The sequence below is a fragment of the Notolepis coatsorum genome (assembly GCF_963971535.1).
Source record: "Notolepis coatsorum genome assembly, chromosome: 12".
Lineage (NCBI taxonomy): Eukaryota > Metazoa > Chordata > Actinopteri > Aulopiformes > Paralepididae > Notolepis > Notolepis coatsorum.
Window position 1 is genome coordinate 21,902,067 of NC_140176.1, and position 16,111 is coordinate 21,918,177.

Consider the following 16,111-nt stretch of genomic DNA (forward strand, 5'->3'; position numbering starts at 1 on the left):
GTTGGTGGTTTTCACAACATAATTCAGAACAAAATAACAAACCAAACAAAAGCTAAAGGGGAAGACGAGGCTCAGAAGCTGTGAGGTGTTGGCTGATTGGCTGATATTGTCAAGGGACCCCCTAAAAGCCAGGCATCTCATGTATAAACCCACCCCTTTACCTGAACCCTAACCTCGTTCCCAGTTTTATCTCATCCGTGAGATAAAGGCTGGTAAAGAACTACGGACGAAAGTGTGTATGGGGTCGAATTTCCGGTGTATGTACTTCCCCTGGAAGCTGCCTCCGAACGGACCAAACTTTTCCCAAATCCTGTCGGCAAACAAGCTAGAACGTCCCGGTCATGTAGTCAATTCTTCAGGCAAAGCCGTTGCAGTGGCTTAAACGAGGAAATATTGTGCACTTCACACGTTTCTATAATTGTTTTGTCGAAACCAGAAAGCCTGTAGCCTGTACTTCCTGTACTTCCGTTTACACACTTTCAGAGGCATATCTTACATTTACATTTACATTTAGTCATTTAGCTGACGCTTTTATCCAAAGCGACTTACAAGTTCTGTACGACAAGCCATCAGGAAGGGCACAACTCTATCAGCTGAGCAACAATGTTCATCAAAGTGTTGAGTGCTACAGTGTAGGTTAGTTTATTAGGACAAGTGCATGACAGTACGGTTAGTTAGGGTTAGATTTTTTTTTTTTTTTTTTTTTTTTTTTTTTTTTTTTAATTCAGATAATGGTTGAAGAAGTGCGTCTTTAGTCGACGGCGAAAGATTGGACGTGATTCGGCTGTCCTAACTGGGGTGGGTAGTTCATTCCACCATTGTGGGGCAAGGACTGAGAATAGGCGACTTCTCTTTGATGACCCTCCCGGAGCTTGGATAGGAGTAGGTCTGAGGCGGCCAGAAGATGCAGAGCGTAGGGGTCTTGAGGGTGTGTAGTTAGAGACCATTGACCGGAGGTAGGCGGGAGCGGTTCCCTTTGCCGCACGGTATGCTAGGTCGAGGGCCTTGAAGCGGATTCGTGCAGCAATGGGGAGCCAGTGCAGGTCCCTAAGAAGTGGGGTGACATGGGCCGACTTCGGTAGGTTTGAGATCAGGCGGGCCGCTGCGTTCTGAATGAGTTGAAGAGGCTTAGTGGCAGTGGCCGGGAGGCCAGCGAGCAGTGCATTGCAGTAGTCGAGGCGGGAGATGACTGTTGATTGGACGAGGAGTTGGGTGGCTTCTTTTGTCAGGAAGGGGCGTATCCTTCTGACGTTGCTCAGGAGGAATCGGCAGGTTCTGGTCGTCGCTGCGATGTGAGCAGAGAAGTTCAACTGGTCGTCGAGGACAACACCAAGGTTCTTGGCGGTCGGGGACGCAGTCACAGCTGCATTCTCGACTGTGATTGAAAGGTCGGTTAGGGGGGAGGATTTGGCCGGCAGGTGGAGCAATTCTGTTTTGCTTAGGTTCAGTTTGAGGTGGTTGGACGTCATCCAGGCTGAGATGTCGGACAGACAGGCCGATATCTTGTCGAGCCTATACCTGAACCCTAACATTAACCTCACTGGACCTCAGGCCCCGCCTTCACTGCCTTATTGGACGTGGTACGTGATACAGTACACGAGATGCCTGGGTTTTTAGTGAATCCCATTAATGTCGAGGAGATTTACATTTTATTATAATTTATTTCTAAATATATATATTTTAAGCCCTTGGCTTTCAAGTGATTTACGCTCATTAGTGTGTGTGTGTGTGTGTGTGTGTGTGTGTGTGTTATGTATACAGAATGTGTGTGAGTGTGCAGAGAGATAGAGTTAGATAATGTACAGTATGTGTGCATGCATTTGAGTCCAATTGTGTATCTGCATGTCTACATCACACAACATCACACAAGTGCACTTAAACACACACACACCTATTTTCTTTGTTATGACAAAAATAGAGCGACCATGACAACAGATACCAATGAATACTTGCAGGAACGAGGGATACTGCTTTCACCCCCCTCCCTCTATCTCTCCCTCTCTCCCTTCCCTCCCTCCCTCTACCTCTCCCTCTCTCCCTTCCCTCCCTCTATCTCTCCTTCTCTCCCCTCCCTCTATCTCTCCTTCTCTCCCCCTCCCTCCATCTCTCCCCCTCCCTCCCTCGATCTCCTTCTCTGCCCCTCCCTCCCTCCCTCGATCTCTCCTTCTCTACCCCTCCCTTCATCTCTATCTCACTCCCTGCCATTCCCTCTCTCTCTCCCTGCCATTCCCTCTCTCCGTGCCTCTTCCTCTCTCTCCTTCTCACCCCCTCTCCTTCTATCTCTCCTTCTCTACCCCTCCCTCCATCTCTCTCCCGCTCTATCTCACTCACTCCCTCTCCCTACCTCTCTCTGTCTCACACTTACTCCCTCTCCCTGCATCTCCATCTCTCTCTCTCTCTCTCTCTCTCTCTCTCTCTCTCTCTCTCTCTCTCTCTCTCTCTCTCTCTCTCTCTCTCTCTCTCTCTCTCTCACACACACTTTTCCCTCTCCCCCCTCTCTCATTCTCTCCCTACCTCTCCCCCCCCTCTCACTCTCTCTCTCCCTCCCTCTCTCTCCCTCCCTCAATGTTCTTTCACAACTCATTTTTATTATTTTTCTCAGCTGGTCACAGTTTGTCCACAGCCACCTCAGTTCATAATGACAGAGAGGTACACAAGGCCACTGTTTGCCTTCACTTACAATAACAGATACACACTGATGTTCTTCTCTACAGGCAACTATTCTCACAGAGATGGGCAATGTTGTGATTTATCTCTATGGTAACATCATATTTTACTTGATGACATGTGATATCATCATAATAACACACAACTCAATGTAAATGCTGCTGTAAATTTGTTAATAGGCGTGTGGGGAAAAGTGTGGGAAAAGTCAAGGGGGCAAGACATTTACCGCGTGTCGAAGATTATGATCAGAGATGATGATCAGCGATGATGGTGATTATAGATCACTATTATAGATCATTATAAAGATAGACAATTTACGAGAGGGAGGTGAATTGTGTGTGTCTAAGCGTTAAGTGTTGGGTGGTGGTCTGTGTTTGTGTGTGTGTGTGTGTGTGTGTGTGTGTGTGTGTGTGTGTGTGTGTGTGTGTGTGTGTGTGTGTGTGTGTGTAGTGTGTGTGTGTGTGTGTGTGTGTGTGTGTGTGTGTGTGTGTGTGTGTGTGTGTGTGTGTGTGTGTGTGTGTGTGTGTGTGTGTGTGTGTGTGTGTGTGTGTGTGTGTGTGTGTGTGTGTGTTGGTACTTGCATACTGTGTGTGGGTGGATGTGTATGGTTTATGTATAATACAGCACTGTATACTATACAGACATCAGGCTATGATTAATGAAATACAAACATCAGTGCATTATGTATCCATCACTCCCACTCTCCTCATGATAAATATATGTTCATCAATATGTTACATTACTCCTGATATAATTCCATGCAGCAGCCATCCACAATTGAATAACTGAACAATGTCTTCACAGGCTAAATTCAATGTCTTTACAGGCTAAATGCAATGTATTTACAGGCTAAATTCTGGTTGCAATAGCTTTGAGGATATGGGAATTTGTTCAAATGATTCATTAATTTCATACAGTGCTGAATCCCTATTGCAGGCTAGACGTTGCATGGTCTCAAAAAAGTATGTATTTCCCCCCATTTTCGATATTGGAACATAGCCACTTGATCTGTGCATCGCATAGAGTATTGCTTCTTCAAAGCAACCTCAGATAGATAATCCACTAAATTGGCTCTGAAATGATGTGGAATGTCTTCACTGTCCTCAGAGAGCAGAATGTCTTCACTGTCCTCAGAGAGCAGAATGTCTTCACTTTCCTCAGAGAGCAGAATGTCTTCACTGTCCTCAGAGAGCAGAATGTCTTCACTGTCCTCAGAGAGCAGAATGTCTTCACTGTCCTCAGAGAGCAGAATGTCTTCACTGTCCTCAGAGAGCAGAATGTCTTCACTATCCTCAGAGAGCAGAATTACCCTGCGTTCCAATGTAGGCCTACATACTATTGACATACTGTACATCGCTGCCCCAAATTTGATGCAGAATGTTATGTCAGCTTTTTGCACTGCTTCCAATTTCACATGGCCGCAGCAGCCTATCGGTGGAATGGGTGAGCAAGGGACTGAGCGAGAAAATAGGGGTGCCAAGATGGTGGCACGTACAAACAGTTGCCTTGCCGAAATTGAACACCAAACTGGCCACACGTGAAAATAAATAGGTGCAAAGCACCATCCACAAAAGGGACTCTAATACTACCTCTATACGTTTACTCATACTCATACTCACACGAGGTTTACACTCAGATTACAAGGAATCACTGGGCTAGACATGCACTCCAAAATAAAGTCCATGGTTACACTTCAGCACACGATACAAAGCTCTGCTTGGTGCCCGGTACCAACTGGGTGCACGGCACTGCTGCTACGGCCATGAAAGGTGTCCTCACCACCCTAATGGACCACCGTGCGGACCGAGCAAGCAGACAATGGGGAAACAGGGGAAAACACGCTAGGAACTAACATAACCTACCTAGCCAGTAACTTACTTACTTACTTAGGCCCATCTCTCCCAATGGAGCATATGCCATCTACGACTTTTCTCCATCCAACACGGCTTTGGGCTGTCCTTTCTGCCTCCCCCCCAGCTGGTTCCTCGTCTCTTGAGCTCCGCCTCAGTGTCCCGCCTCCAGGTGTTCTCAGGCCGCCCTCTCTTCCGCTTCCCCTGGGGATTCCAAGTCAGGGCCTGGCGTGTTGTACTGGTAGCCGGTTTCCTCAAAGTGTGGCCTATATCCATCCCCACTTTCGTCTCAGGATCTTCTTCTCTACTGGTTCCTGTCTTCCTCTCAGCCATAGTTCCTCATTCTTGATTTTGTTTGGCCACCTGATCCCAAAGATGCGTTTCAGACAGCTGTTTATAAAGGTCTGTATCTTCTGCAATGTTCTTTTTCGTCATTCGCCAATAAGTCTCTGAACCGTAGAGAAGGACGGATTTTACATTTGAATTGAAGAGCCGCACTTTGGTTGTCATGGCGATGTCCTTGGAGGACCAGATGTTCCTCAGAAGGATGAAGGCTGCTCTGGCTTTAACTTACCTATCTATAAAACACATAAACGGGAGTGGGAAAGAGACGGACGTGGGGAGACACCATAGGGAGTGGGGAAAGAGACGAACATGGGGAGACACCATAGGGAGTGGGGAAAGAGACGAACATGGGGAGACACCATAGGGAGTGGGGAAAGAGACGAACGTGGGGAGACACCATAGGGAGTGGGAAAGAGACGAACATGGGGAGACACCACAGGGAGTGGGGAAAGAGACGAACATGGGGAGACACCACAGGGAGTGGGGAAAGAGACGAACGTGGGGAGACACCATAGGGAGTGGGGAAAGAGACGAACGTGGGGAGACACCATAGGGAGTGGGGAAAGAGACGAACGTGGGGAGACACCATAGGGAGTGGGGAAAGAGACGAACGTGGGGAGACACCATAGGGAGTGGGGAAAGAGACGAACACGGGGAGACACCATAGGGAGTGGGGAAAGTGTAAAATAATAATACAAAGAAAAATAATGCCGCCTCCCTGGGGTGTAAATCCCAGCCAACATGGTACCGTTGACCCAACGACACACGCAGGGCAGAGAGCAAAACAACTGTGGTGCATTTGTGAAGAATCTCTGTGTAAGAAGCGTGTCGATTCCGCCATTGGTTTCCCGGGCCACGTCTGGTCAGTTCCAAAGAGTCAATACACCTAATGGAGAGGAATACCTTTATCAGTGGCTTGTTGTTCTCAGTTCAACATCCAACTATATACATATAGGTTAACAAGGGGCAACTTATCTGGGGGGTGACGATGCGTTGAAGGGCCCCCAGGTGAGTAGACCTCTGCGCCCATAGTGGAGGAGAGGGCTGGTGGATGAAGGGCGGGGTTAGAGGAGGGAACTGAAGCCAGCATTATCGTGGTGAGGTATAGCAACAGCTGTCTGATGGTGCGTTCACGTCAGGTGGGAAGAAGCGGAAGAACCAGCTTCCGACTGGGAAAAGCCATTCACGTCAGCCTCCTAGTGGTAATTCCTACTAGGTCATATGGGAGTTTTTTATATACCCCGATATCTCCCACTTCGCGTCCCGAAATGCGGAAGTATCAACCATCATGGCAGCAAGCTTGACGGCGATGTCGGCAATACAAGGTAAATACAAATCAAAATGATCACTTTGATCACATAATCAGAATAATACAATCATACTGCTGTACTCTTCATATGAAAAACGAGCTATACTTGCTGCTGTTCGTCTACAGTTGATTTTAACGTAACTTGTTAACGACTTGTAGCAATAGGTTAGCAGTAGGCTAAGATCGCCATCTTGGATGTGGGCGTTTCCTCGAGTTCAACGCGTGAATGCTTCCTAGTTGTAGCAACGAGATGTCATCTGGTTCGTCCGCTTCTTCCCACCTGACGTGAACGCACCATGAGACTTCTGCCACCGGAGTGGGCCGCCATCTTTACCGTGGGCTCCCATTATAAAGCCCAGGTGTGTCTCCATGACCTCACCACACCTACCTGTGGGAGAAGAGAGCTGGGGGAGGCACCTGAGGGATGGTCGTCAGCCAATCCCCAGGTCCTCTTCCGACAAGGTTGGTTGGTCACAGCTGCGCCTAATCATGTATCAATTAGTCAATAGTGTCCAATGTTCTATAGGCGCAGCTTGTGGAAGAACACCGGAAGCATGCAGCATCTAATTCAAGATGTTCACACAGTTGCTCAGTCATTTATATTCTGTTATTCCAATAGTCAGTAATCCAATGTCACAAGAAGGGGTATTTCACATTATATCAATAATAATAATAATAAAAAAAAAAGTGCAAGTTAAAACTATGAGTTAGATGGGGAGCATTGTCCTCCTGTCAACCGCTGTGTCAAAAATCACTTTTAACATTCTCCTTATCTGTGTGTGTGTGTGTGTGTGCGTGTGTGTGTGCGCGTGTGTGTGCGTGTGTGTGTGTGTGCGCGTGTCTGTCTGTCTGTTTGTGCAGGCATGTGTGTGCGCTTGTGTTTGTTTGCATCGCATAATGTGCATGCGGGTGTGCGTGGGTGTCCACTGTGTCTGTGTGTGTGTGTGTGTGTGTCAGTGTGTGTGTGCGCGCGTGTGTGTGTGTGTGTGTGCGTGTGTGTGCGAAAGCACGCTTGTGCGTGTGTGTGCGCGTTTATCTTTTTCTTTGAAGGTGTACGAAAAGCAATCGAAGTTGAGCAGCAGGCTGTAATAATAATGATGCGCTCACAAAAGTGAAAGAGGGGTTGAGAGGGGGGGGGGGCAGTTTTGTCACTGAAAAGGGGCGTGGAAGAATAAACATCACAGTCATAACGCAGCGCTCCCCATCGAGCCTTTATCTTTGTCTCTGGACCATTTGTGTATATTTGTTTCAATAGCCGGCTGTGTGTATTATTCACCGCTCAGTGTGGCGTTCGTTTCTACGTCAATACTGACCTCCAGATAGTTTGGATCAGTGGTCGGATCGCCCTCCCCTCCTCTCCCTCTCCAGCGGCCCCCCCGTCCCGCAGTGACAGCTCAGCGCGGGGCGCTACTACAGTACAGTGTTACAGCAGCCGATACGCGCAGGAACAGGAACGCTCCCCCGGCAGTGCGCTTTGTGTGCCGCTGCTGGCTGCCTCCCTGTCATCATCACCGAGTTGGTCGATCGTCGCTTTTTTGGCTTCTTTTTATTATTTTTTGTAACGACATGAAATCGACATAGCGATATATAAGGACACTTCTCCTGCCCACCTTCCTATATTTTCTCAAGAAGTGGAGGTTTTTTAATTTCGGAGATAATGAAGACTCTACGAGCCGGCATAACCCTGACGTTTTGGATATTTCTAGAGGTGAGTAGTGAGCACCGCACCGCGCGCCGTGTTTATTCTAGTCATCATCATAACTGAGTTACTGGCTGTCATTGCTTGTTGTTGTGAGAATATAATCTTTTGCCACAATAATTCTGATTTAGAACATGCACTTGAGAGTAGAAACCATGTACTGTACAAGCACAATTATGAGCAGTCTTGGTGAAGGCGTATAAGCTTCTGTGGCCACACGTATTTTGGCTATACACAAACACCGGCTTATCAGCTTTCAGAGTACAGTAGCCTATGGTCTATTATTATCCTTTGTCTGGCCATCTTTCCCGTAAAGGAATCTGATGTGTTGTTGAGATAACCACATCCCCATAGGTTACTTCACAATTGCTCAATAAGATACAGGAGGCAAACGCCCACAAATATAGATGGTGGATTGTGATAGGTACAGTAAGTAGCCTAGGTGATAATAACTGTATATTTTGTGTAGGTCTCTATGGTAACTGTGAGGCCATAGCCTAGCCCCCCTTTCTGGAACCCCTGGCCAGTGTTATGAAGATTATCATTATTATCCTGTTATTATTTTTTATTGTACTATTTGCCATGTTCATTTGGAATAGCGTGTGAATTGCTGAAACCAATTAGGAATATTTCGTTTACCTTCTTATTAAGTAGGATGAGCATGGAGGATATAATTACATGTTAAGTAGCCTATTCATTGCTGTGTGTGGGATGGGTTGTGTGACTAGATGTTTTCTGAATGATTTGAGAGAAAGAGAGAGAAAGGCAGCCCTACAATACGGTCTAGTGGGTGTGTGTGTGTGTGTGTGTGTGTGTGTGTGTGTGTGTGTGTGTGTGTGTGTGTGTGTGTGTGTGTGTGTGTGTGTGTGTGTGTGTGTGTGACTGTGTGTGTGTGTGTGTGTGTGTGTGTGTGTGCGTGCGAGTGTGTGCGTGTGTGTGTGTGCGTGTGTGTGTGCGTGTGTGTGTGTGTGTGTGCGTGTGTGTGTCAGTTTGCTTGCTCGTGTCGATGGGCAGAACATTCTAGCCGCGAGCTTTCAGACATCCCACCAGTTCACTGTGAACAGGACTTGCTCTGTTTGACTTTTCACACTGATCTCTATTCATGTCTGAATCCCACTGATCTCCCCTGGAGCTGCTGCCTGCCTGGCCTTTGACTTATTACGGTCAGTCAGTCTATCCCATTACCATTACTATTTCTTATATCAATGTAGAATATTTATTGGTAGGCCTATATCAATTAATTGCACATGGGTTAACAACAACAACAACAACAAACACATACATATAAATCTATACCTTTCACCCAACGCATTTTACAATACTGTGTGACTGTGAAGTCATGCGTATAATGTAGCCTGCAATTATCGGTGGCCCCAAAGAAGAGCTAGCCGACAAAAGAGTTTGAGACATTCAGAGTGTCTTTTCTCTCTCCAATATCAGTATACTGTATATCACAATATATATATCTGCTTAGGTAGAGAACAGCGTATACCAGTAAGTATCTGTGGGAAATCACTTGTTGGATGATCCAATAGATGTTCGTGGCATTGGACCGGATGGTATTGGGGGGATGCATATCAAATTTAATTTGTACTTTTCAAATGTTTCAGCAATCATTTCGTGAGAACAAAATTGCGTATGCAATATAATGATAATGATGACAATATATATTTTTTGTATTCTTTAAATGATATAACATGATTATGATGAATAGCGATGCACTGCCCAGAGACCAGGTGAAGCAATGGATCCTCTCACCCTGGCAGCATTCGTGCCAGAGTCTCCTCCTCGGGCCCTTGAGCCACATTGCACCTCCTCCTGTAGTTATGCAACATACCCTGAGAAAACCAAAAGGCCCAGAAACCAAATGCTCTTTTGGATCAGTGTATGGTCCCTTTCACACCTACAGTTCTGTAACTTCAGGGGTGAAGTTGCAACACCGGTTAGCTTTCACACTACACTTGCACACTAAACATGTTTCTTTTTTGTGTTTCTTTTTGTGTGTGTAAATAGTGTAATGTAAAAAGGGTATATGCAATTATAAGCCTCTGCTTCAGCCTACACCTTTTCGGTAATTTTTTCTTCATTCATTCATTCATTCATTCATTCATTCATTCATTCATTCATTCATTCATTCATTCATTCATTCATTCATTCATTTGTTCATTCATTCATTCATTCATTCATTCATTCATTCATTCATTCATTCATTCATTCATTCATTCATTCACTTGATCAAGCACACCAAACGTTCTAAACAAAGCCATGTGATCACGCAGGTCAGCCTTTTATAGGACATCATTTGGAATCCTTGCCATACCTATACCACCATACCTGCCAACATTAAACAGTGAAAAAGGGGGCTTCAAACTGGCAGGAATACCTTTTTCATTTTGGTAGTTTTGTCCTCATTCCTTTTCGTCTGTGGCTGACTGCACACAGTCAACTGAGGTGATGCACGTTTACTCTGTAGTACACAGTAAAAATTTACTCAGTTTGAGTAAAATGTACTCAGTTTGAGTAAAATTTAGTAACGCAGTATATGAAGCAGATAAGACAGTTTCCCAATCTAATTTGGCAACACTTATCACCAATACCAAGCCCAATTTCATTCATGTTGTTAGGGTTTGTAACCAACGTAATAAAAAAAGTCAACCAACGAACTCGATTCTTGTACCGGATCTCCTCTCTGGTAAACAAGAATACCCTGAAGACTCTGGCAGGAGCACTCATTCAGGGGTACTACGACTATGCTTGCACCTCATGGTACCAAAGCACCTCAAAGGCGCTAAAAACAAAATTACAAACATCTCAAAACAAACTGGTCAGACTACTGCTTGACCTTACTCCTAGAACCCACCTCACCCCTGCCCACTTTGACAACCTAGGATGGCTTAGAGTAGACGACAGAGTACAGCAACTTGCAATGGGCCTGGTCTACAAGATACACTACACGACCAAGGTACCCATGTACATGTCAAAATACTTCCCAAAGGTCAGTGAATACCACGATCACAACACCAGAGGGAGCTCCACAAATCATGTTAAACCCAGATTCGGCTCAAATAAGGGACTAAACACGTTTCGCAATTATGCCACATCAATGTGGAACGCCCTACCCAAAGCTGTAAAGGAATGTGGATCACTACCCACTTTCAAAACCTCTCTCAAGGGACACCTACGGGAGACTGCAATTCAACACTGGCCCCTGTAAATATCCTAACCCAACCCCCTCCAATGTACAGTCATTTACCTAGTATGGTTTTGTCAATAGTCCAATGTACAATTTTGTTTGTTTGTACAGTGTCCCCCCCCCCCCCCCTCAATGTACAGTTTTACTTGTTTATACAGTGTGCCCCCCCCCCCCCAACCACCTCCAATGTAAATTACCCAGTATGGTTGTCAATATCCCAATGTACCCAACCCCCCCCACCCAACCTCCTCCAATGTACAGTTTCTACGTCAAATGTATATACTCCCTTTTCTTGACTCCTTCTGTATCACAAACAGTACTGCATTTGCAAATCTGGTATGTCATAAATGTATAGATGTAGCAGTACTGACTATCTGTATGTCATGTATGTCATATATGTCCTGATGAATTGAAAATGGGGGACCCTGATGTAAACAAGACGAAAGTCTTTCTCTGGTCTGCATCCCCTTAACAATTGTGTGTATTGAGCTGTACTGTATTGTACCCATTCTGCAATCTGTTAATAAAGTTTTCAATCAATCAATCAATCAAACCCCAAACGCACAGAGAGAGTTGTTTCCGAGTTAGCCAAAAACAAGGGCGTGTTTATTCACAGAGTCACAAGATTGAATTAGGTGGAGAACAGAACAAACGGGGAATCTGGCATGTGAAGAATGTTTGCGGCTCTGCAGATTCTCCCAGAAGGTGATGGTGAGGAATTTGCCTGTGACGTCTGAGCCGCTCTGCAGATCCCCCCAGCATACACTCAGGGTGGAAGCGGAGAGAGAGAGAGAAATCCCAGTTAGCTCAGCGCACAATAGAAACAGAGAGGTGACTGATCCAAACAATAAATCGAAGTGACTTGATCTTCGGTGTGATACACACAGTTAGCAGTGTCCAGAGAAAAAACTATACGGTAATCCAACGTGTAAATCCAACAACAAAAAATAGGTGAGAACAGTATAACAAAAACGGGATCTCTTCGGTGTTTCACAAACACACAAAAACGATTGATCCAAAAAAGACTGTTTCCAAAAACTCACCAGAGCGCAACGCGTAAAGCGGGCAGATAAACGAGGCGTAGCTTCGTACGGGGAATCAGGTTCTCCAACAGGGATACTTCACGAGAGTCCTGGGGAGCAACAGACAGCGACGGGAAAGAAAGGCAGATGCAGGGAATATTCAAAATGATCCAACATCGATATTAGGGGGAAAAGAGTATATAAAGCCCTCTGGGGCGCTGATTAGAACACACATCAGGTGCGTGATGGAAATTGATACTTGACTTAGAAGTGTGCGTTCGGCCACAGACCAATCATCACAGAATCCTCACAGAAACCTTAAAGGAACGGAGCGTGGCGGGGAATGCAATTAATCAACAAAGTACCTTAAAGGAACGGAGCGAGTAGGTGGGGAGCGGACAAAACCTCACACATGTCACAATACAACTTCATTAAAACCTCTTTTTGGTAAACAGGAGATTATATAATATTATAATCTAGTGTATAATATCTATAATATTATAGAATATTATATAACCTGATGCCCCAAATGGTGGATCTCCACCTTGGCTTGTTGCACTAATGTTATGACGTGTCGTGTGTTATGTTTTCCAATTCACTGTCTAGGCTACTGTCAGCTGAATCATGCATGCAAGATATTTGTTTAGTATCACAAACATTTTATTACTATTTTTAACTTACCATGCTGCGAACATAATAACGTTAACTTATGATGATGAAAAATTACACATAAAATGTCAACAAAAACAGCCCAATCAGCTTCATTAAATGTATTTTCCTGCCTTTGGTCTGATTTGCTTTCACACCTCAAACGAACCGCACCAGGGTTCACTTGCAAGGGAACTGAGACCCATGTTTTCAGACGGACTAGAGTTTGCTTGCTTGGTGCGCACCAGACTTTGAATGAGCTTTTCACACCAACCCCAAACCAGTCGGACTATCCGGGGAAACAACAAACCAGGGTTCAATTAAAGTGGACTAAAGAGCTCGGGTGTGAAAGCGACCTAAGATGTACACACGGTTCCTCTGGCAGCAGACTTATCTATCTCATCACCGTTGTTGAGTGCATCATTACAGCCTGCTGCTGCCTATGCTGGTGTTCAACTTGTCGATTGCTTTTCATACACCTTCAAAGAAAAAGAAGGTGCATTCTTTCGCACACCTACACACACCGCATGCACACCCACACACACACACACACACACACACACACACACACACACACACACACACACACACACACACACACACACACACACACACACACACACACACACACACACACACACACACACACACATGCGAACACACACAAGCGCAACCACATGCCTGCAAAAACACACACCCTCCCTCACTCAGTAAAATGAATCCCTATACAAATGAGATGTGTTAATGCATGTTGACTGTACCACACTGTCCCTCCATCTGCCCGCCCTCTCTCCTCTGTTCCCCTCGGCTCAGCGAGTCAAGCAGCCACACAAAATGAACTGTAAAATCACTGCATGGCAAACACATGATCGCCACCCAACATTGGCTTTCTCCAGGGTTTAATAAACCATGAGGGGAATATATGAATAAATCAACTCCGAGTGGGAGAGACAAGTCATCTGTCTCCTCTCTTCCCCTTCTCTCTCCCTCCCTCCCTCCCTCCCTCCCTCCCTCCCTCCCTCTCTCCCTCCCTCTCTCCCTCTCTCCCTCTCTCCCTCTCTCCCTCTCTCCCTCCTTCCATGTCTCTGTTGTATAATTGCTCCTCTAGTTTTGTCATCACGGGGCAATCCCCATACTCACTGACTGAGATCAGCTTAAGTCTTTACATGAGGCTTAGTCTCCTTTAGCCACTGATCTGGTTCCAGTACGGAATTATCTTGACAGAGAGTGAGTACAGCTGTGCAATATTAGAATACTTGGTAGTTACTACTACTACTACTACTACTACTACTACTACTACTACTACTACTACTACTACTACTACTACTACTACTACTACTACTACTACTACTACTACTACTACTACTACTACTACTACTACTACACTACTACTACTACTACTACTACTACTACTACTACTACTACTATACTACTAGAAAATCTTGCCAACCTTATCTACGGAGTGGGTTTTTAGGCATACTGCAGTGGCCTACCGTCAGCAGTTAAAGTGAATTTAGAACCGTTTATGTCTTCATGCAGTTACAGAGTGGGTGTTAGAGTTATTACTGGTGTTGGAGTTATTGCTCTATGGATGCTTATGGCCCATCTAACTATCTAACTGGTGCTATGGCCATAGTAGTCAATTGAAGCAATAAATCAATCTCCGTTCGCATAGCCGTGCCCGGCAGTGCCTACCGGCATGCAACACTGGGCTGTGGATGGCACCGTCTATGTAGCTGTGGGCCATGTAGTGAAGACGCAAATCAAAGCATAGTGGGAGCAGAAGAAGTGGAACATTTTGGTGGAATCAACGAACATCTTGCATTTGTCCTTGGGTCTGATAAAGGATACAGTACATCTACCAGTTCTGTGTGTTTGCGGAAGAGTCTTTTGAATAACAATACAAGTTCTCTTTCAAGAATTGCCTGTTTAGCGAAAGGTAAGTCATTTAACATTTAGTAGCTAGTATTTATTTAGCCAACATAAATACACACAGTTTATGGCCTCATAAAGTCAGAGTTACTTTCCTTGTCTATGGCGTAGCCTCAACCATGGCTTGTGTTTTGTGTTTTGCTATAATGCATGCTACTGAGAAAGAAATAGTGGGTGTGGTCAGCATGAGCACCGTGTAGGGTGAACTGCCCGGGAGCCCCAGGGAGAGAGAGCCAGGCCTCCTCGAGTCGAGGCTGTGCTGAGGCCAGCGAGGTGGGCAGCTCTGCTGGCAGCGACAGTACGTGTACGGTGTGAACCCGGCGAAAGAGGACACAACCAGACCGCGCCGTCGTATTGACGTGGGCAGAACTGGGGACGGTGTGACACCTGTGTGGGAAGGGCACGACCGAACCGTGTCGACCTTTTGGGAGTGACTGTCTTACTGCACAAGATAATGTGACAGGTGGTGCTTTAGTGCAGTCGTGAGGCCGCCTACACAATGTGACAGGCGCCGTTTGAGCGTGATTGTGGAACTGCCTGCATAAGGACTATGTGGTAGGTGGCGAGGGTGAGGGATATTGCTCTTTCTTTGACAATGAACGCTTCATTTTGTTCAATGAAGATCACATAAAACATGAGTCACAGAACAGGTTAGGAGCGCAGGACTACCCCGGACGCCCCAGACTTCATTAGCACCTCTTGGGTCCTGTGGGGTTTGATCCCAGGCAGACGTCCAGGAGGGGAGTTGTGTGTCTGCGCTTGATCTCTCAGTCGGGGGGCAGAGGAGGAGGGCTTGGCTGGTTTAGTTCTGCCGACTGGCAGGGCAGAGGAGGAGGGCTTGGCTGGTTTAGTTCTGCCGACTGGCAGGGCAGAGGAGGAGGGCTTGGCTGGTTTAGTTCTGCCGACTGGCAGGGAAGAGGAGGAGGGCTTGGCTGGTTTAGTTCTGCCGACTGGCAGGGAAGAGGAGGAGGGCTTGGCTGGTTTAGTTCTGCCGACTGGCAGGGAAGAGGAGGAGGGCTTGGCTGGTTTAGTTCTGCCGACTGGCAGGGCAGAGGAGGAGGGCTTGGCTGGTTTAGTTCTGCCGACTGGCAGGGCAGAGGAAGAGGGCTTGGCTGGTTTAGTTCTGCCGACTGGCAGGGCAGAGGAAGAGGGCTTGGCTGGTTTAGTTCTGCCGACAGAGGCAGGAGCCAGAATTTCCATTTCCTCATTGCTGGGCAGATTTTTACCTGCTGCCACTGAAGACAAGTAGGAAGAGAAGAGAGAAACATTGCTCACTGCAGCAGCCTGAATGAGTTTAGGAAACACCAGAGACATACTTACCTGGTTGTTTTTCTTCCTCCATTACAACACTGGATGAGGCGCCAGAGATAAATCACTGTTTTTGCTTCAGTGCTCACCAGGGGGGGAGTGAAGTCCTCCTCCACATCTACCTCCGGCAGAGCCTGG

The 16,111-nt window shown here is 46.2% G+C and overlaps 1 protein-coding gene across 1 annotated transcript in view; it reads left to right on the forward strand.

The window, feature by feature from the left end:
* Window positions 1–7,828: 7,828 nt before the first annotated feature.
* LOC311238181 (WW domain binding protein VOPP1-like) overlaps window positions 7,829–16,111 on the forward strand; it is a gene marked incomplete at its 5' end in the record, with an annotated part of 154,615 nt that continues 146,332 nt past the window's right edge. The window contains one exon of the mRNA XM_084326196.1: window positions 7,829–7,879. Within this exon, the coding sequence (XP_084182322.1) occupies window positions 7,829–7,879 (51 nt within the window). The remainder of the gene's footprint in view (window positions 7,880–16,111) is intronic.